At 40.2% G+C, this 22,237-nt stretch overlaps 1 protein-coding gene across 1 annotated transcript in view; it reads right to left on the reverse strand.

Annotated features, from left to right (window-relative positions):
• The window catches only part of GALNT18 (polypeptide N-acetylgalactosaminyltransferase 18), a 224,863-nt gene extending 206,335 nt beyond the window's left edge, over positions 1 to 18,528 (reverse strand). Inside the window, exons 1-2 of the mRNA XM_050335385.1 lie at positions 18,287 to 18,528; positions 17,873 to 18,139 (exon numbers count right to left, since the gene is read on the reverse strand). Of these exons, the coding sequence (XP_050191342.1) occupies positions 17,873 to 18,107 (235 nt within the window). The 5' untranslated portion in view covers positions 18,108 to 18,139; positions 18,287 to 18,528. The remainder of the gene's footprint in view (positions 1 to 17,872; positions 18,140 to 18,286) is intronic.
• Positions 18,529 to 22,237: the final 3,709 nt, after the last annotated feature.

Raw genomic sequence — 22,237 nt, forward strand, 5'->3', positions numbered from 1 at the left:
AACAAGAGGAGATAAGGATGTCCTCTGACAAACAAGGTTTCTAACTAAAATAGCAAAAAAATTTCCATTATGAAAGGAAAAACTGCACTTATTAAAAATGTAACAGCACTTATCTTCCTCCTGCAAACATTCTTTCAGCAATTCTGCTCATTGCAGAGGGTCCCAGACAGTGTCAAGTTTCTGTGCTTTGTTTCAGAAAAAATATTCATACACAGGCTGATTACAATACATCCCAAACACAATTTGCCATGTAAATATAATGACTGATTGAATTTGACAAGCCTCCTTCTAGAACAGTAAACACTGAAGCCTTTGTTTAGGGATATTAATCAGCTCAGCGAGCTCAACGTGTCACCTGTGCCAGAATGAAAGAAAAATCATCCCCACCTGCTGGTAGAACAGCCACCAGTCATATCAGAAGGAGGCAGGACCATTAATTGAAAGAATTACTCTAGATCCCAGTTATTCAAAGTGGCAGGCTTGCACCAGAAACCCATCATTTCTGCAACTGATCTCTCCATTAGCAACAACGACCCTGCTCTAATGGCTGTGCAGGCCCAAACCACAGGAAATCTGGAAGAGCTTTCTGCAAACTAACAACTGCAAATCCAGGGAGATGTTAGAGCTACCCTCCAGACTGGCCCAGGAGCCTGCATATGCATCTTAATATAAAGACAGTGTTGACTACACTGAAAATATCTTTACGTCCTGTAAAGCTGGCCTTGAATTAAGAATAATGAGAAAACACAGATGGCAGAGAATTGTACACCAAAATTCTTAACTGCAGCTTGACCATAAGTAAATCTTATTGCCATTCTTAGTTTCCTCTGCTCAGTGGCAAAGAACATCACTGAAGATTCGTTTTCAAGTTCAGGTTTCTGTAGAATAGCAAATGATTATGTAAAAATCAAATGGCTAACTTAAGTGGTGTAGTTAGTGCTCTGAAGGATGCCAAAGTGGCATCCTCAGCTGTCAAATAATAATTTCTTACAGGAGGGTGTCATACATGCCGAGCAAATAGGAAAAGTCTTCATATGGCGAAAGAAATAATCCTCTGTGAATTCAAACACTGAAAATTTTATCTATCATGCCCACCTAGGACCACAATGTGAGTCTTTGCAAGACACAAAAAAATAAAGTACTTAATTATGATAGTAGCTGTTATACCTTCTAAAGTGATACATCTACACATTGCTACAGCAAATATGTGTTTCATAAAGAATTTTGCACTGAACAATGAAGTTGGAGAATTTTTTTCCAAAGTAAGTCCTTTGATGTTTCCTATCTGTTAAATGTATGTTTTTACATAGCTATTACATAGAGACATATACTCACACATATAAATATTCGTGAGGGCTTCACAACAGTTTCTGCATAAAATTATTCATTCTACATTTCATCCACTAGTCAGACAACCTACCTCCATCCAGAGTCTATGGGTACATTCCAACATTCCACTGCACATCTCCAGCATGATTATTAAATCCCAGTGATTCTGCAGCAATTGGGGTGGGTCAGCCCTCCGAGAAACAAGTCAGTCAGAGGTAATCAGCCCACTGAGATGGGAAATGCTTTGACATTTCCAAGTTTGTAATAATTAAGCCCACAAACTTTCAAAAGCACATCCCTTTTCTTTCCAGACTGATGTCCCCAAGCTCTGCAGGTATGTACATGCATCCTGGCAATTTTCCATCTGGTTTTCACTTCTCTCATCCTTGAAAAAGGGGCAGTGGGCTCCTGAAACTGGAGTGGTAAAGAACCAGCCTAATATTTCACTGTCTCACTCCCAGAGGTGCTCAATTCCAACCTCCACTGCACTTCCCAGTCACAACCTTTGAGAGACCACATGATCTCATCAAGCTGAGCAAAATGGATAGTCAGCTCAGAAGATATTCTGCACAAGATACGAAAATAGCAAAGTACTCTTTCTGTCTCATTTATTGATACTGCTGCTAATTTTTGCTGTGTCCCAGTTTTTTGGCCATTTGCAATCAGATTCCCGCTCAGCTGATAAAAATGCAAAGATGCTGCACTACAGACCAGGATGTTGCAGTCATATTAGGAGAACAAATAGTCCCATTTCTGCCCAGGAATTCTTCCCAAAAGCTTAGGAATTGCCTAGGACATGATTAAATAAATCAGATCCCTGAGGACAAGAGCAGATAATGCCAATTTTCCTTTGGACTTATTTCTGGGATTACGTGAGCTCTTTTGAAGATTTTGCAATGTTTAGGAAATTACTGGAAGCAGGTGAGTGTTCTTTTCCATGCACATTCTCTGATGGCAAATATTAATAAATGCAGCTTGCACAAGGAGAGTACCTGGAGTGTCTCCCTGTATTACCTGTGGGAGACTCATATGGATGTAGTTATTTCCAAGATTTTAAACCTCTGATTACATTAATTTGAGTCTGCTAGATTCTGAAGTTGCAAGAAAGGCAGACTGAGTGCTTTCTTACTAATTCAGATTCAGAAGTAAAAAAATTGAAAGTTTATGAGATAACCCAGTAGGTATTTAATTTCCCCTCCCTTTAATGCCAATATTACCGGTAATAATTTTAAGCAAGTACACACTAACCCAAAATCTATTGTGTGAATCCCTCAGAATTTGTATTAGCTGATCTTTTACCTGCAGTTCTCTTAATAGGAATAGCTGCATAGCATGGCAATGCAGTACATTTCATAGCATGGCAATACATACAACTTTCAAATCCGAAATAAAAAGATTATGTTTGAAGTCAACAAATAGGGAAGCACTGAATGTGGACTGGCCATGGGGGGACACATCTCCACTGACACAATGGAATTTTAACACACTGTTGACACAAGTTCTGAATTTGTCCCAGAAAGCATCAATATTTAGTGCAATTGTCAGCCCTTGTGCTCTGAAGAAAAAACACAATTATGTAGATTCAATCACTACTGAGCCACAGTTCAAGCAGTGGTTGAGGCAGAAGGAGAAGTACAGAGTTGGGCTAACTGTGTGCCAACTACTGATAGCCACCAATTTCATAAACTGAATGCCCACCTTCTGTGACATGGAAATCACTCCTCTCCTTTTGGAGTGACACCTCTGGTCCTCAATGATTTGGTCCAAGACAACCCAACTATTTGTCTGTAAATAGAAAGTTCATCATTGCCTTTCTAAATAGTAGAAAAGCACTGCAATCTAGTATTTCATGATATCACAGTTGCCCAAGGAAGCATCAACATCCTTACACTAATTTTTAATTTTTCTGTTTAATTTTAAAATATATTATGGACTATCTATCACTATATTCACATGCACATACCTAAGATAGGGAAGAAGAGCACTGCAGATGGTGTAACTACCAGTGTCTCACTCATCTGAATTGTGCCACCAGTAACACAGGTGGGAAAACTCTGAGGTATTGCCTTAAGCAATTTTAGAGAACTTTTTTTTCCCCTCAGAAAGGTAACACACATTAAAAGATGTTAAGTGGTTGAGGCTTCACAGTCCCTTATCAAAAAAAATTTCAAAACATATCTGAGAGACGTCCAGAAACGGGAATTACAAGTTTTTTTAAAAAAATCATACCGAAAGCCTCTTTCTCTGACAACCACACATCTTATCATCATTTCTAATTTGTAGGTTTTTACTCCCACTGTCTACTGATTTCACTGCAAGTTTTGAAAGTGTCAGGTAAAAGGCAATGCCTAAAACATGTCAAGACAATCAAGAGCCAATTCAAAACGTGCATATATACAAACAAACTCATTCAAGAAGTTGCATACACTGAGCAACTGGGAAAACAGCTTGCATTCAGACCTTGGAGCCTTTACTACCAGAAGTCTCTATGGGGCTTCAAGACCAAGGCTTTCAAAGAATGGTATTCTTCAGGAAGTAGAAAGGAAGCAAGCTGGACAAACAGGTTGCTTCCAGGCTTCTGGAAACTGAGATATAACAAGAACATAAGGAGACTAACCTCACCTTCTGGAGTTTTTTTTTTAGTAAAGTGGATCAAGTTGACTAAGAAAAATGAAATTTCATTCCCATTTAAGCTATTTTGCATTATAAGCACTCATTGAAATGTGGCTAATTCCCTAGTTCAGCATACCCTTTTAACAGTCATTTAGTCGATTTTCAGAAATCTCTTTCAAAGAGGCAGGCAGTGTGGGAACTCCTTTTGTAACAGACACCTCATGACTGAACTTATCTTTTCCTAACCACATTTATCTATAAGTTCCTGAAGTCCACTAGTTAAAATCTCCTAACTTATTATGACACAGGTTCAGATGTTTATACAGTAAGTTTAATATAGGGGTAAAAAAACCCATTCCTAGAAAACAAAGTAAGATATTAGCTGAGTTTGGCAAAACGGAAAGAAAAAAGAAAAAAAAAAAAAAGGAATTATTGCTCTTTAGTGGGTCATAAGCACATCCTGCCACATGGCACTGTTGCAGCATTTTAAAGTACTTATATTTTCAACCAAACTCTAATTGTTTGACAGCAACCTTGTCTGTATCACTACCCGTTTATGTTTGGGGTTTGGAGCTGCTAAAGCAAGTTAAAACAAAAACACAAAACCACCTATCCAGCTTAGTGCTGGGAAAAGGAATGTGGCCTAAACACAGGTCTCAACTATCCTACAGGCAACTATTGCAACTGGTACTTATTTTGTCCACATAAGAGGGATGTAAGACTTCCCTGCAAGGGTGTGCAGTGCAGCCAGAAGAAACTCCCCACAGAGAAGAAGCATTTGGGATTTTTTTTTAATCTTCCTTCTTAAGGAGCAACTAAAACTTCTGGTTTATCATGTTCAAATTTTAGTCTTGAGAAAATTATTGAGCTCCCTACACTTCATGTGCTATAAATAAGGGTATGAGTATGACTTCAGAAAATTGCCTTTTTATTTTATTTTTTTTTTTTATCTAAAAGACACAGCTACTCATTCTGATGAAATATACAGGGCTTCTTGAGTTTGTTTTAATATCAGTGAAGAGGGTGTCTTTTCCCCACTTTGGCCCTTCTAGGTAAATTGCTCGAATAAACCCTGCTTGTTGGATGATAATTGAATGAGCTTGGGGAATTTCGACAGTTCCAGGTGTTGAGAAGTTGGGAGAAAACAACATCTGTTCTCATCAAATAGCAGAAAGGCGAATTCAAAGTCACTCAATAAATCTGTAGGGAGAATTTTAAACAGAGAGTAAGAGAGATAGATTAAAAATTATTTTTGAAAGTAAAATTATACTTTTTTATTAGCTGAATGTAGCAAAGCTAAACCACTACATCCAACACTGTTGTTTTATTTTTCTTTTTTTTTCTGTCGTACCTTGTCACAGTTTGTCATTGTGGCTAAAACACTGACATTCTCTGCACCACATTCTCTGTAAAAACAGCCAGACAATTCCGTGGCACACACTGACATGCAAGAACAGCCTGGCTGGCTGGGTGCTAGCTCAGCACAAGTTTTAAAAATAGGCAGGCAGCAGAGAACACACTGTTAAGTATTTGCTATTGCCTGTAATTTGTCAGAGCATTTTACATAACTCCTGTAATAATTACATCATATTTTATACTTGTGAATATTTTAATTCTTCCTTTCCTTCCCCATCTTTCTGCTTCAGACCCTGCTTACACAGGGACACGAAAACAGTAACTCCACCGATGTGAGGTGAGGAAGAGCCGCCCTTCCTGACCCCCACCTGGCCTGTGGGTATCCAGGGCACAATTCTGGGGCAGCAAAGGGGACAGAGAAGATGAGTTACTGCTTTTTATACTGTTCTGCACAGATCATTGCTCTCCCTTCCAAGCCACACAGTACCTCAGATGTAGGAACTACTGCAGCATGGCAATGACAGCAACTTATGGGAGTCCAGCAGAGAGAAGATTTTAGAGTAAGAACTTTGAGTATATTCACACTGACTGAGAACTCCATCCAAGGCCCTTGTATTACATTCCTTCTGAAGAACATAACCTAAAAACAATAATAATTTGGTATCTCTCAATATCTCAAGGTTTTTAATGTAAGGAAAAATCTCAAGACAGAACAGCCACTACCAGGACTTCCATGTTCTCACTTTCAAATAGAGACCTCATACTTTTATTTTAGTAGTAGACAGGGTGTAAATGAGCAGTGCCTGCATAGATGACTTTACTACTTAAGGCTTGTCTTAACTGAACAGTTCAAATGATAATCCAGTTGCTGGAGAAGCAAATATCCAGAATTATCTTCCACTGAATCTGTACCAACACAGAGTACTGAGCAACCCTTCTCTGTTCCATCTTTCCCTAGGGCAGCTAATTGTCTTTTTTAAGGAAGCTACATGGCATTCTTGCCTGGCAAAACCAACCACAAAAGCCAGCTTAAACGGAAAAGTTTTTGTCTTAACCTGTCAAGAAATTTATTCCCTGTGGTTGACCCAACACTTGCAAACATACTGAGAGTTCTTATTCCTGTCAGCATGTTCTCAACTTCAGCACAGTCACTGACACCCCAAAAGCTCACACAGAGGTCTTTGTGTTAAAGTGTAGTCAGAAAGTCACTGGTGAGTATAAAAATGCATAATTAAAAAAATATCACTCTTCATGCTCACACCAGTTTCACATTTATCACCTCATCATATTAGCAAAACTTGGGGCTTGGGGATTACTCTATAACCCGCAATTAAATTCACTCAGTCAGTGACTGTGGTCAGTGTAATTCACTGCTGACAGCCACACAGAGGGGACTTGGGCTGAATGGCTGATTATCCATCAATTGCTGTAAAACATATACAGAGGGTAAACACAGCCACGTGGGACTGTGTTTGCAGTGATACTTTAACACTACATCATCTGGCACCTCTGCTGTTTTGCCACAGCCATCATCTTTCTCTCTCCATAGTGTGAAAACAATACTGGTATTTCACCAAATATTGCAACCTTTTGCCAAACTATAAGAGAAGGTTTTCTTTTCCTCTTTATCTCAGAACACAAATAGGAACAGTCTTTGAAATATATTTAGACTAAAGGGGTTTTTTTTAAGGTTAATGTTCAGGAATGTTGCCAATCCATTTTTAGCAGACGGTTTGCTATTTAATGTCTCTAGGCAAGGCAGAAAAGCTTTAATCAATAGAATCAAAAGAAATGTTGAGAAATTACATACAATTTCACAAAATCAAAGGCATTTCCTACACATTGTCAAGCAGACAAAAACATATTGACATGTTGTTACTGCAAGGAGATAAGGAATGTTTCCCACAACACTGAATTTCCTTCTTTGTGTTTGTCATCAGGTTTCCTCATACCAAAGAATTTTACTCCATCAAAAATTTAGAAATTCTCCAACAGTAGCTTAATTATGAAGAAAGAGAAACCAGGGCTGAGTGGTTAAAAATGTACCCTGAAGAGCAGGAAGGTACAACATAAAAAGCTTTACCTTTTGCTTATTTCTTCAAATGAGAAATCAAAAGCGTGGCTCCCAACCCTTTCTATGGCCCAGTGTTCCACCTGCTCCTGCAGCAGTCAATCATCTGGAAAACAGTCTCCACTAATAAGTGACGAAATGTGCAGGGTTCACTCTGGCCACCAGCTATTACTCAGTTGCCACAGAGAGCACTAACAACTGTCTGAAAGCCTGATTCTAACACACTTCAGGCAGTACTTCTGCCCTTTACATTTCCAGGCTGCAGGAGCCTGTTCCTGCTGCCACCATACTGAGATATTATGCAAACACACTCACACTCGCTCTAATCAAACTTTTGCTTCAGCACTTGCACTGCCATTTACACTATTCCATGTCAGTCCATATCAGGGAATGGTGAAGTCCCTCCCCATTTTCAAGATAAGACATAGGGATCCTTAATTTAACCATTAAAAGCATGTACATATATTTAAATAGTGATATAGAGAGGATATTTTTTATATATCAAATATTTGCATATATATTTACATATTCTTCTGCTTGCAAAATTTTTCGCATTACTTGAGAGAAGTAGAAGATGCCTTTCAATAATTTTTATATACTTTTATGTAAGAAATACATAAGCTATGTGGAAAACTCACATGTGTTTATAGAATTGCATTTATATGAAGTATAGCAATAAATCATTGAGATTAAAATGTTTCTGTACCAAAAGCATTCCAGTTACAATGCCTGCATTTTGAGAAATGAAAGCCGCAAGTGAGAACGACTGATGTATCCAAACATAAGTCTTTCATTTTTACTTTGCTACTTCTTTTCCTGGACTTGCTACTGTCAGTGTCTAAATTGACCAGTCCTCTTGGTGTTATGTACAGCTTTATACATCCCTTTGGAACTTGTGGGGGATTTTTTTATTGTTAGTTTGTTTATTTTATATCTAACAGCTTTAAATTAATTTTAAATTCATACAGCTTTACGACCATGTGAAAATATTAGCTTGAAACACAAGCTTGAAATATCTTGTTCAGTTACATCTAAGTTAATGATGTCATAACCCTTTATGGCTGACATCATGTTGTAAAGTCACAGAGCACTAACTCTACTGCCTCTGGAAAAACAGGATCAAAATAAGAACACACAATAACACTGGAGACCAATACCAATACAATTGTGGTTCCAGGACCAGTATCTTATGATATTCTGATTGTATGCAAGCATAATATTTCTTACTTCATTAAAGATGCTACACATGTTTTAAAAGATCCATATAAACTAGGTCAAATAGATTTAAGTCTTCAACTTCTGAATGCTAGAGTTGGTTTTAATTAACAAGCAAATATTTGTAGTAATTTACTAGATGTTAAACTGGGTTTGAGAGTGACAAGAAAGTAAAAAAGGCTTTCAGAAGAGAAGCAAAAATGGTGCATCACTTTTTTCCACTCCATGGAAACTCAATAGCACCGGTTTCAATTACACTGTGGAAACTCCATAGTTTCCACTCAATAACTGCAGTTTCATATTAACTTAAAAAGGATAAAACATTCACATGTTCTTGTGCAGCCTGTAGCTCTTCCTATACTTTTCTCCTTCCTGACCCTCCTCGTCCTCCAAACTGTTACACATGAAGTGAGCCTGTCTTCTAATCAGAAATTCCATAGAAATTACGACATACTACTCCCACACCCTTTGCTTGAGCAACTTAAAATATTCCTGTTAGCACAAGGAGAAGGGGGAAGGCAGGCATCACGTAATCATTCAATATACAGCTGGTAAAATTATAAATACCTCAGAGAAAGGCAAATATATAGAGCAAAGTTATTTTAAAAACTATTCTGTGCTCTGTTCTGCAAGCCCTATTTATTCTGTGCACAGAGAAATCCCAAAAGGCATTTTCTCTAACCATAGCTTCATTGCAATGATAATCCTGTAATGGATGAGTACAGACTCACTGAGTCTGCTGTGCTTGAAAACTTTATGTGAGTTTTTCTTTTACCTCCAGCATGCCAAACCTTCTTGCAAAGCCTCTGGCAAGTCACGGCTTGACGCAGAAAGGAAAGCTTCAAAGGAATTTGAATCCACCATGAAAGCAGGGACAGGTAATTCTCTGCATTAGTTGGATGATTTGTGAAAGATATCTTTAGCTAGATCCAGATTACATATGGGCAAGTAACACAGTCTAAAAATCTATATTATCTCACTAAAATGAAGACTGGAATGATCGTTTATCTATGAAGACAAAAAAAACCAGAAATACTATCTTTTTCTTATACTCTTCAGAAAGCTGCTTATAGAAATCCTATTTTCTCAGAGATCACCTGTGACAGCTCTAATAAAAAGCAAACTCAAACACTCACATTTAAAATACAGGGTTTGATTTAGGAGATAGGAAATGTCAAAACCAAAACTACAATAGGATTTCCACACCACCACCAACAACTCTCCTGACACAAGGTCACTGAGCTCATGAATTTTCAAGATACAAGCAGAGAATTAGGCAATTATGGGGTATTTAAGATGTGCTAATTATAACATGCATGTTGGGAGAGGTATCTGATCTCTTACTTCAGGGCTCATGTCAGTCTCAAATTTGTGTCAGTGGGGTCTGACAAGAACTACTGTAGGAGAACAGATGTGGCTGCTGCACCACCCTGCAACATTTGGCTGCTGCAGGATTCACACACTCTCTGGGCTGTTACTAACAGGAGGAAAGACCTTCTGTCTGATTCATCTGAGCAGCTCCAGCAGTGAGTCAAACCTGCCACCAACAGTCTGTATAAATTTGGCCAATTCAATTTTCTATGTCCCTCTACTCTGCCCAGCCCCTGCACACCTCATCCACAAAGATCTACGAGTCAAGGGTTCCCCTACACATTCGTACGGCACTGATCACAAGACAGCTGGGATTTCAGCTACCTGCCACAGAGGTGTTGTCACAGAAATATTAAATTTTAAAAATCATCCAGTTTAAGTAGTGAATATAAGTAAGAATCCATCACAGACTTTCAAAGACACATTCTGGCATTTTAAAGGCAGAGCACTTCAGGGTAGCAACTTGGAACCTCCATCCTCATATTCTAAAAAAAGAAATTAGAATATCCTCATTTGTTAATTTTCAAAGCCAAGTAAAAGAGATGCTAGAGAGCTGTAATAATTACTATCATGGTTTCAGCTTCTGAACTTCTCTGCCTTTCCTTCAGGAAACTCAGGATAACGTGCTAAAATAGCACCTTGGTTACAAAACACCGGCTGAGCAGAGAAAATTTATGGAGAAAACAGAAATAATATTGTTTTACAGAGAACACATGCACTGTACAACTGTAGTAAGGGTAGATTCAGGTACAAGTAACAGCAGCATAAAGTCAGAGCTTTAAGGTTCAGGTACCTGGGAATTTCAGGGTCTATTTAGTGTCCACACTGTCCCACCCCACAGCCTCTTACTGAGTTACTTCTTAAGTTCCTAAAATTAAGGAGCCCAGAACTTTCTAAAGAGGCTAGACTGGAAGGTCAAGGGCCACACAGAAAGATACCTTCACAGATGATGGGAGTGCCATTGGACTTTGACCATCACATGGCTTGTGGAACAAAATAAGGAAGACTAGAAGACATTTTTAAATTAAAAAAAAAAAAAATTAAAAGGAAAATAACATGGCATGAAATGAAAAAGATTCATCTCAGAGGAGGCATGACACAATATGAGTTTAGATTTCACTTTCACATTAGACAGATGTTTTATTTCATTAAAGTAGTTTTGTTAATTGTGGATCAGTAAATTCCTTCAGTAACTGTCAGCAGTCACAGTATCTGCTCTGGATTCAGAAACAATCCCAAGACTCCACAGCACACCATACTGAGCCCAGTCTCCAATCTCCAGGCCAAGCATGGCTAATGACATAATCTTATGGCTGTAAAAACGAGGACAGCCATTGACCAACTAAAGAGGATTCATGTCCCATTGTGTCCCTTGCCACATTCCATACTTTAACAGCTCACGATCAGGTTCCTGGGCTGTTCTAATGACAGCCAATTTCCCATCATTCTCCGGAGGCAGCTAAGCCATTGTCACAATTTCCACCACCAAATATTTGCTTCATTAAATCCCCGTAGATTTTCTTTACACATAATGCCTCTAAGGTTCAGGTGGATAACATCATCTTACCCCATCATACCTCAGCTTATGCATGCATTCACAGTATAATGATGAGGAGACCTTTCTGTTGAACACAGAATTAGAGTAAACTGCTTCAGTAGCTTGTCACAGGCAAGGGAGTAATGTTTGGTAGAGACAGGTGACAACTTCAGCCTTTCAGCTCTGGGGAAACAACAGAACCCGTGCCAGGTTCAGTGATAAACAAGTGTTTGCATTCTCTTTCTACAACACAGGGGAAAGCCTACACTTGCAGCTCCAGTTTCGCATTTTAGGCCCTGAAGGAAGTCCCACCTGCTGCTCTCCCTGCCTGCCCTTGCACACACAACAGTGAATTGTCAGACCACAATCAACCCCAGGCCGTGCTGTGCCCAAGTCAAAGATTTGACTCCTCAGGTTGATATTGCCATGAGAGAGCATGACATCAGGACCAAGCTGATCTCACACATTATACACAATTCCCAGCAGCTACCTATGCACAGGGCTTGCTTTGTGTTAGTTTTCATGTGTATTTATCTATATTTTGGTCATGTTGATAAAAATCACTCATTAGAACTAAAATGGACATAACAAGGTAACAGAAAGTCACAAGAGCTCAGCTGGAATCTCTGCAGAGCTTCAGGCTCCTCATGCCAACCTGAGCAACCTTCTGCAAAGTGACACCCAGGCCAGCATAAATGAAGCACTGACCTGAGTCCAGAACCTCAAGCAGAGCAGCACTGCCCATCCCTGCATGACCCTGACTTCACCTGCTCACAGACTGCAGTGCACAACCCACCCTTTCTGCTGAAGCTGAGCCATTATGCAGAGACAACAAATGTCAACAAAAATGAACTTTTCCAGAGAAAATGGCAAAATTTTCTAGCTTATCAACCTTGTGAAGGGCATGGAAGTCATAGCTTCCAGCCTCTGCTCCTGATTCATTGTTTAAACTTCGGTTGAAGACTTTCATGAGAACTACAGAAATTGTCTTGATTGAAGGAAATAGAATACAGGTCAACTCCCTTCCTAACTACAAAGTTACTATTCACTGTCACTTTTTAGTCAAACAAAACTTTTCCTGTTCCTGTCAAAAGAAACAATCTCAAATAAACCTGCCATGCCATTCCCATGGTGTATATCTGAGGAATTAACCAGAGCAATCTAGGTGAGAATCAGAAAAAGAAAAACAAACAAACAAACCCAAAACTCATTCTGAAAAAAATCCAACTTTAATCATGAATAGAATAATTCAATATCCAGTAATAAAATACACTTGCCTTAATATGGCCAAACTACCACTTCTCAGTTTGGCTACTGCATCAAGAATGTAATTAGAAGAGAACTAGAGATATTAAAAGTTAACTTTCATAATGGTAATAATACATTATCAAGTTGTAGTCAATATAATCAACAACATTAAGTCTTCAGTAGATGGTCCTTGAAATACCTGTACCTCCACCACTGCTTGAAAATTTACAGCTGAAATCATTGTATTAATGGGTTTTTTTAGTGCACCCATTCCTAAGCACGGAAGAAGATGAAAGTTAAATTCAAATTAATCTGCACTGACATGCAGCAATCTAGAATGACTTGAGAAGTCACAGCCTAAAGAGAAAAAATAATGCGATTAATCCTGAATGTCTTACATATGCAAGTAGTTGCAATTAGTGACATTGGGACAGCAGGTCTCTCTGCTTGTACAGAGATGGGGAATACAGAACTCTCTGTAGTGGAGCAGGAGCTGTGTGTTCTCAGGGCTGCTGTCTTGTGTTCCTTTGTTTCTCAGCAGAATAAATACACTGCAGTAAGTGATAAACATTCCTAATTGCTTTTGAGCTTGAGGGAAATAAGCTGAGGGGATTTAACAATTAATTATTCCCAAAAGGAAAGTACCACAAGAGTAAGAGTCATGGTAGAGTGGCCATTTGAATCCTAGTGAGCTGACTTTATGGAACCCAGCATAAGCCAGGCAGCAAAAGACATTCTTCTTTGTGTTTGAAATCAAGAAATAAAAGGTAGGTAACAAACACAGAATTTACTTACCCAAACCTTTACATGGCTAAGTTTTTAAACATAGAATTTACATTGCTATATTTTTAAAACCTTTCCATGGCTAAAATTATGCATGTGAACTGACCTAGTTCCCAAACTCAAAATATGCAATTTCTGAAAAGAAATCATTTCACCCTAACACCTGTCCAAGACACGGGGAATGAATGAATCACACACTGGAGATCCCTCCCTCCCCCAGTTGACCAGAGGGTGATCAGATATCCAGCTGTGGGATACCTAATATTAGCTCAAGCAAACCCACAGAGTAAATCATTCTAGCAGTAGGTTGAGAAATAACATATACCACTCCTTTCTCACAAATTTTCCCAAATAAGTCCACACAGTGCCCGATATTTCATTGATGAAGACAGATGCAGCAGCTCACGAAAATGAAGGACCAAAGTCCCAGTACAACACAGATGTCGTTGTAACCATCCATTGACCTTAAATAAGAATTCAGCTGGTCCAAAAATGAACTGTGTGTTACAACTTTAACTTATATCTACTCTGTGTCTTAACTGCATGTAATTTAGTAATTCTGTTTAGGTCCAAGGAAGGTGAGGGTGAAGGTGTGAATAAGAATGGGGAGGGCAAAGAAGCAAGTACACTTCATAGACTTCATAGTCCACCATCTTTTAAAATAATATTGGAATCCAAACATCATCTGATTAAAACTAGGAAAGCTGAAAAATACCAAAGGACATTGCATAACAAGACAGACAGGAGGGCGTGAATGAGGTGTTTTAAGTGGTATCAGCTTAACCACAGCTCAGCTTTTCAAGAAAAAAGCTCAACTCACCACCTATGATGGCCTAAAGTGAGGCTGCAGAAAACAGAAAGTTTCTCCCTTGCAAGTGTTTGTCACTTTGTCACTGTTACAAACTAAATATCAGATTAAAGGCAGTCTTCTCCCTCCTCACCTGATTTCCAACTGCCCGTATGCCTTCAGGTAAGTTTTTAGTGACAGAGCCAATGCATGATGCATTATTAAGATGTGTTGTAATCTGTTTGAAGCACTCATGTATTGATTTTAAAAACATAAGAGTGTTTGGGTTTTTTTGAACCGATATGTTTCCCGTGAACTCAATGGAACATAGTTTTTGCAAATAAAATTGAGAAAAATTCTAGGTGTGAACCACAGATATTAATTTAACACTCATTAACCCTAAAGTATACTGTCTGGAAATAAAGCCCAAGAGTACTAGATAATTCTTGTGCCACACACCTTTGTTAGGCATGAAAAGGACTGCATTTTGCATAAAGCTATCCATCTGGTCTTTTACTCAGTTTCTTTCAGACATAAAAACACACACAATTAATCTCAAAAAATACACCATCTTGTTTGCAAACTCAAAAGCAAGTGGAAACTAAAAGTTTCTGTCAGTGGGTTGCCTGCTAGCACAAATCATATGCCTCCTACTAAAGATTTGGGGCAAGAGGGAGGAGAATCTCCTCTGTGCTCTCTGGGGAGCACTCAGATGTAATTAACACCACAATCACCACAACACACTGCCACAGAAAAGCACGCAGGTCGTCATCACTGTAAAAAGGTCAAGTCACTTGGCCAAAACTATGTTGTGAGCTGTGTCTGACCACCAGCCAAGAATTCATGATTCCCAGGCTTCAGCTCAAGGTCCAACATCACGCTCCAGCTCCACAAGGTACTTCTTTCTGTGGTCCATACTGCTCAGCTAGACTGCAGTGCTGCCAATCCTGCCCCAAAGTGCCTAACCCAGGAGCCAATACACTGGTGCATGACCTTGGAAATCTCTTTTCAGTCTGATACTTCTCTTGCCATGAAAAAGGTTTTCTTTAAAAATACATACTTTTAAAAAGCATTTTATAGGAAGGCATGTCTTACTCCTTCTCATTCCAGGATACTTGATAAAACATTTGAAGACTGCAATTTATATGCTAAAGGAATTCCCAGATGGCATCTAATCAAACAATTCAATCAGAAAACAAATTAAAATGAAATATTAGCGTAACCCCCTGTGTAAAACGCAGCAGTTAAATCTCTGGTATTTTCAGGATATCCTATGGAATGTAATTCTATTACCCGTGCTAATTTCATGCCTGTTCAACATTGCAGAACATCTGAGCTATTGAGACCTCTCTCCAACATAAAAAAGAAGTGGTCCAAGGAAAAGTGTAATAGCAAACTACAGATAACCCTTATAGCCTTGCCAAGAACCATTACAGCAGTTCGTAGACTCAATTTATGGCATCAAATCTCAAACTTACAACTTCTTAAAGCTGACCTTCAAGCTCATCCCAAACCCAGTTAAGCTTAGGATATTTCTTCCAATAATTTCAGTGAGTTTGGCACAATGACCCAGAATTCACAGCCTCTCACAATGCTAAGCAAAATCTGATTAAAATAACATCCTGTTCTGTAGTATCTGCCGCAGGAATTCCTTGAGAACTCTAGTTGTCATGATTTGGCAAGTAAAGAAGAGAAAATCCAGAGGGATACTCTGATTTTCATTTTATTTATTTACCTTAAAGGGTGATTTCAATAAGGTATGAAAAGTTTGTAAAGTTTATTTTTACCCCTAATATTTTAGTATTTATTACCAAACTGTTCACTTAATTAATTTTAAAAGTCCTTCTTCAAGTGTTAAAGAAACATTATTTAAGGAAAATACCTTCTGGATTGGTTTATGGGTAGTTACAAACAAACAAACAAACAAAGTTTATGCTCTAATTCACGCTATATTCTCTCCTAATTTCAATATACCTTTTCTCTTTTACTCTGAGAAGAGCTACTGACCAAAAGCACAGGCCAGTGTGGACATTGCTAGTTTTCTTGAAAATAAATAGGGATATTTGAGTTTCACATCAACAAACCTGAAGGAGTTAGCTGTGCTCCAGCCTCACAAGGAAAGTCAACTAATGTTGTATATCTAACTCTTAACCAGAGCCTTTTGAAAAATCCCTGCCTTCATACATGCTTCCACAGTGCACTCCACTGGCACACAGACAAGAATACATTTCCTTTTAAAAATCCATTTCAGGAATCAAGAAAAACTTAAGGTCTGCATGAGAGAACTTAAAAATTGCAGGAGCTGCTATAAACCACTGTCACTCCAGAAGAAATTTACTCATTTAAGCAAGATGACAAGACTATCTGAGAAATGAAGGCATACACAGAAGTAATAGTGATATATCATATTTAAAAATATATTGATACATGTCACAGAAAAGTAGCTGGGCTTTAATGGTGCTGCAAAGTTATGTGTATTGACAAGTGGGGAAGCCCAGTTCTTACGGGAGTTCACACTCTGCTTGCTCCACCTTTTTTCACGTTCCCCGGAGATCAGTTGGCCAAAGCTGCAGGAAGCTAGTGAGATTTTTTGCGCTGGTGAGAGATATCCTTCACCACATGGTCTGCTCTGCCTTTTCAGATTTAGAGAGACTACAATTGGGATTTGAGCATTCACTGGAGGTTATGAAGAAGCAGAGAAAGATGGTCCCTCTAGATTTTGCATGGGCCCTCACCTACCCACAACTTCAGCCTCCTTCCTATCCAACCCACTTAGCAAGCTGAGAGAACGATGCCATGCAGATGGTGAAAATATAAAGGCACTAATGATAACTCAGTAGAGCAAAAGTCATATAAAATCCCAAACTCCTAGGAAACAGTCATATTCCCCCCCTCTGCTTGCCCACTTCAGCCCTTCTCCCAGCGCACCCATTAAAAGGAGATCAAATTAAAAGGCATTACACAATGAGAGATTGCCCCAGTTATAATCCCAAGAGGTTCCCAGTACTACAGCAGCACTGAGGGAAAACCTTCATCACACCCAGACGCACACAGACTCAACATGGATTAGCAGAGTCAGGCTTAAAGGGGGAGGAAAACAAGAATTCCACTAGCAGCAAACCATTTTGAAAAAAGAAAGATAACAAATAATAATAAAAAATATTAAAATGACAATAACAGCAAGATGGGAAGTGGGTCTCGGGCCCTTGGACCCCCTACTTTAGCAAGGCACAGGCAGGCAGGGAGCCGAGGTCAGGTTTATTCCAGCGCCAGGCCGAGCCCAGTGGCCGGGGCCGAGCCCCCGCGGCCCCGCTCGCCCCGGCAGGAGGGAGGGGAGCGGGGCAGGTTCCCCCGCCCCCGCCGCTCCTCCGGCCGGGCTCTCGGAGGGCTCCGCCGGGGATCCCACACGCTCCGCGGGCTCCGGCTCTTCCGGGCTGGGGATGGCTCTGCCGATCGCGACAGGGATGTCACACGCACACACAGCGAACGCGGCGGGAGCGGATGGAGGCTGCACTCGGCAAGCGAGGGGAGGGAGAGAAAGCAAGCGGGGGTAAAGTGGTACCTTGGATGTGCTGCTTGATGACATTTTCCAAATGGTCCAGCCTTTCTATAATCCTTAAAGTGTCCCCTTTGTCTTCCTCTAACTTTTTTTCTGAGATCGGCTCCTGCACTTTCACATAAACACTGGCAATGTAGTTGGTGACCCAGCCCACGTACAGCAGGCAGACGATGTTAGTCATTCCACTCAAAATCACGCAAGTGGACACTAAAGTTTTGGTTTTCCTGGTGCACACCATCCTGAGATCCCTCCATATAGCTCCAAAAAATCCTGTGATCCAGAAAACAAAAATAAACTGCGATGAAAATAAATCCTTTTCCCCCCTTTCCCCGAAACGGAGACCACTCAAAAGTCAGTAAATTTCCATGCAAAAAAAAGTTCTCTAATCCACAGAATAAAAAAATACTTGTCGCCTACCTAGAAGGTGAGGTGGGGGCGGGGAGGGCTGACAATTAGAATCCCGGGTTTGAGTACATTAGAATAGCTGAAACTTTGCGATGGCAGTGCCGACAGCAGACAGCGAGGCGTGCCAGCCGCCCGGCTGCCCGCTGCCTTCAGGCACCGCCTCCCGCCCCGGGCATCACGGACGCCGGCAGCCCAGTGCCCGAGCGCGGAAAACTTTGTTCCCTCCGACGCCGCTTCCCATCGCAACCCGCCGCTGCTCCAGACTCAGCCCTCGGGAGCAGCCGGGGGAGCGGGGCTCGCTCTGGCTCCGACTGGCAGCTCCGCGCTCCAATGGGGAGCGGCCCTGGCGCGGGGGATGCGGGGCGGGCGCGGGGCGGGGATGCGGCGGGACCCACCTGCTCCTCGCACACACACCGAGGGGCGGCGGGGCCCTCCGCCGGGGCGGGCCGGCGCCTCCCTCCCTCCCCGCCGTTCCTGCGAAGAATTCCCGGCGTAGAGAGGCAGAAGCAGCAGCCGCCGGTTGCCGCTCGGTGCGAGGCGGACGCTGCGCGGCTTGGCCGGGGGAGCCGCGGCATCGCCGGGATGGAATGGATGCACGGTCACGCCGAGAGTCGTCCATTTGCCTCAGGGTTGAAACCGGAGACGTGCCTTGGGCTGAGCGGAGCTCGCGGTTCCCAGTGACCACCCACCACTGCGATGTGTTTGTCGTTCAGCCCCTTTGCGAGCCCGCTCCCCGGGGAGGTTGTATCAGTAATGCCTAATTGTTGCTCTCAGCCACATCAGCGAGCCCCAGCATCCACCCATCAACGCCGCCCCACCCTGTACCCACAGGGATACACTATCAGAGTACATCCAGAATTAGCTTCAATATCAGGGGCAGTATCAGTAACTCACAATTTAGTTCAGCATATCTATGCTACTTTCCTCTCTTCACATTTTACATCACTTTCAGAAACACACTAAAACCCCAAATTACTCTCAGTATGAAATCCCACTGATTTGAGAGAGGCATAGATGAATCTCTCGTTCCTAAAAAAAAAAAAAAAAAAAGGGGGGGGGGGTACACTTTTGTACTGAATGACATCGTTTTCTTTTGATAGTCCCAAGACAGAAATGTAACCAGCATGACCAGTATTAGAAACAACGAGGCACCTGCTAATTAACATACTAAAATTATTTTAAATACCCACTGAAAGCAAGGGTATCAAATGCTGTGGATCGCACTGTGCAGTCACCCTCCCCAGCTGATGGCACTGCCAGGGTTACCCTGTGGGCAGAAAGCACAGCAGGTACCAAGAATTAGTACTCTGAAGCATAAACAGTGAGCATTCCAACCCCGCAATAGCTCAAATGTACATTGCAATATCTTCAGAGAAGTAAAAGTAGACTGTTTGTCTTAGTGTTTGGGGTTGCTATTTTTAAATTAACTACAAGCAAGACCCAGTATTCAAGAGAGAAGGCAGGCAACTGTCCTGCCAAAAGCAGGAGGACTTTTTCCTTTCCATCAGTTGGTACTCCATAGAAACAGTAAAAACTATGAATACTCAGACACATAAAAACCAGCACCAATAGAAGCTGCAGTAAACTCTGCCAACGAAGCTGAAAAAACAAACTCCTCAGTCTTCTGAGCCTCTCTGAAAACTAACAGAAATTTTGGCCAGTTTAAAAGTACTTCTCCAGTGGCAACACTAAAAAAGGTGAGCCCAAGAGAACTCCCCTGAAAATTAGAATACAAAACACAAGCTTTTTGAATGGGAAAAATATTTACGTTTTAAGAACAAATATTTTTAGTAATACAGGGAATTTTGCTAGAAATAACAGTCAATGAACAAGTTCAAGCTTTGTATAAAACAAAACACTGACAGAATATACTAGTACAGCTCCATCATATAAGTCAGTTATCCACTTGGCTTGCAATGAATGTTTGTCTACAGCATCATTTATTTCTCTATTTCCTATCTTTGTGCTTCAGTGTTACAGCTTCGCATCTGATAGCAACCAACAGCAGGAAGTGCTATTGCTAGTGCCTTTAATAATAGTGTGATCTAGACTTGCTTTAACCTTTGTAGACTCTGCCTGCAGTCACAAAATACAAATTCATCAGCCCTGGCAATTCAGGCAGAATCCAGTACTTAGCCTTAGATTTCTCAATTTAAAGCAAAACTTATCTGAAATCAATTCAGGTAAGGGATGAGTAAGAAGCATTAATAAGTCATATTTTGCAAGGAAGTTTATAAAATACTAACAACAACTAACTGCTTTTACAAACAAATATAAACAGTACTTGTAATTAATGATTGTCAGCACATCAATAAGTGGCATAAGGGTTTGGTAAAAGATGGATAATGTGTCTCACAGGCCTAATGGGTTGCTTCTAACAGCACATAATTGATTAACCTTTTATTACAGTAATATTACAGTAACTATTAATAGTTCATTAGCCCCTTGTTCCCATTTCTGATCATGTTTAAAATATATTTTCATTTATAACCACATTCTCCTACCACCAGATCTGCACTCCTCAAAGCCAGAACAGTAATTCCCTGTCTCCTCACTTGAGCCTTGATTTTACTGAAATTAGTGCTAAAACTCTGTTTGACTTCATAGCAAAACCTCCACATCCCTTGATACATACAAAAAAAATACGCTTGCTTTCATGTCTCTGACAATATTCCGGACAGGTCTCTTTAGAACTCTTCTTTTACGAGTTTATAGAAAGTTGGAGGTATCCAAGTGTATGCCTTTAAGAAATTGGTTGGTCTTGTCATTTTGATTTATTGTATAGTACTACAATGCAGATGAGACCTCTCTGTGCAAGGTATTATACAAACACATAAGCAGTCCCCTTTTATAATTTAAAGGGAACAAAAACAGGAGAAGGAACAATAGGAGAATAGAAATGCTACCAGCCTCACATTACAGTCAGGGAGAAAACTGGGTGATAAAACCCCTAAATGGCTCTCTTTTGAACATTTAAATTATAGGGGAGCACAAGGTCTATGAAATTTGTTCTCTTAAATCATGCAGTGGTGTTTTTGAGAGTTCTGCTTCAGGTGTTTAAGCTTGAGGCAGTACAATCCACTGTGCAGGTCATTAAACTGGGTGTCTTGATTTTATCCTTGTCCTGATACTGCTCTGCTGGGTCACACTATGCAAATTATTTCACTTCTGTTTCACAGAGTTATTTCACATTTTTTAAGTGTTTATGCACAACAGGCTTTCATATGGATTGCCCACAATTACACTGCTGTAATAAGACACCATTTCAAACAGTGCCAGGGAAATATTAACTTCATAACCTCATAGATAATGCAACTGGTGGCTGTAAAGTGTTCTATAAGTAATTCCATTAATATTTCTTACCTATCATTACAGTTCAGGGAAGAGAAACGTTTAAGAACTATATTTGTATTAGTGAATTTTGATGCAGGTTAAAACACTTTTAGACATAAGAGGGTCCTTGAAGAAAACTGTAGTGAAACATCAGAATCAACAATACTTGCATCCCATTTTGCAGGTTTCTTACACCTTGTTAGAAATCAGTGGAAAAGCTTAACTTTTTAACTTTATTTTTATCACATTCTATTCAGATTCTTAGCTGAAATCCTATTAGTTTGTGGAGATATCTTCATTATTATCTAATCTTAGGAGATTTTCTTCTATTATTCCTTCTCTCCCACACATGGTTATCATGTCTTTTGTTTGGAAAGGTGATAACAAATTCCAAAGGCACTCACTGAGCAACACAGCATTTTACATTGTGGAGAGAGATGACCACATAAATTTAGCAAAGCCTGAATTACTCTGAGTAGGTAATTTATTTGAAGCTCAGGTGTCTGAGCCTGCACACACAAATCAAGACCTGTCCATCTCAAGCAGAGATTACCCCTTCTGCAGATGAGCCCTTCCCAGCAGTTCAAGTTATAAAATTGGTGGTTTAGCTCCCCAAAAGAGGCAGCTTTC

The sequence above is a fragment of the Myiozetetes cayanensis genome, unplaced genomic scaffold (genome assembly GCF_022539395.1).
Source record: "Myiozetetes cayanensis isolate MyiCay16 unplaced genomic scaffold, myiCay2020 scf6-25, whole genome shotgun sequence".
Classification (NCBI taxonomy): domain Eukaryota; kingdom Metazoa; phylum Chordata; class Aves; order Passeriformes; family Tyrannidae; genus Myiozetetes; species Myiozetetes cayanensis.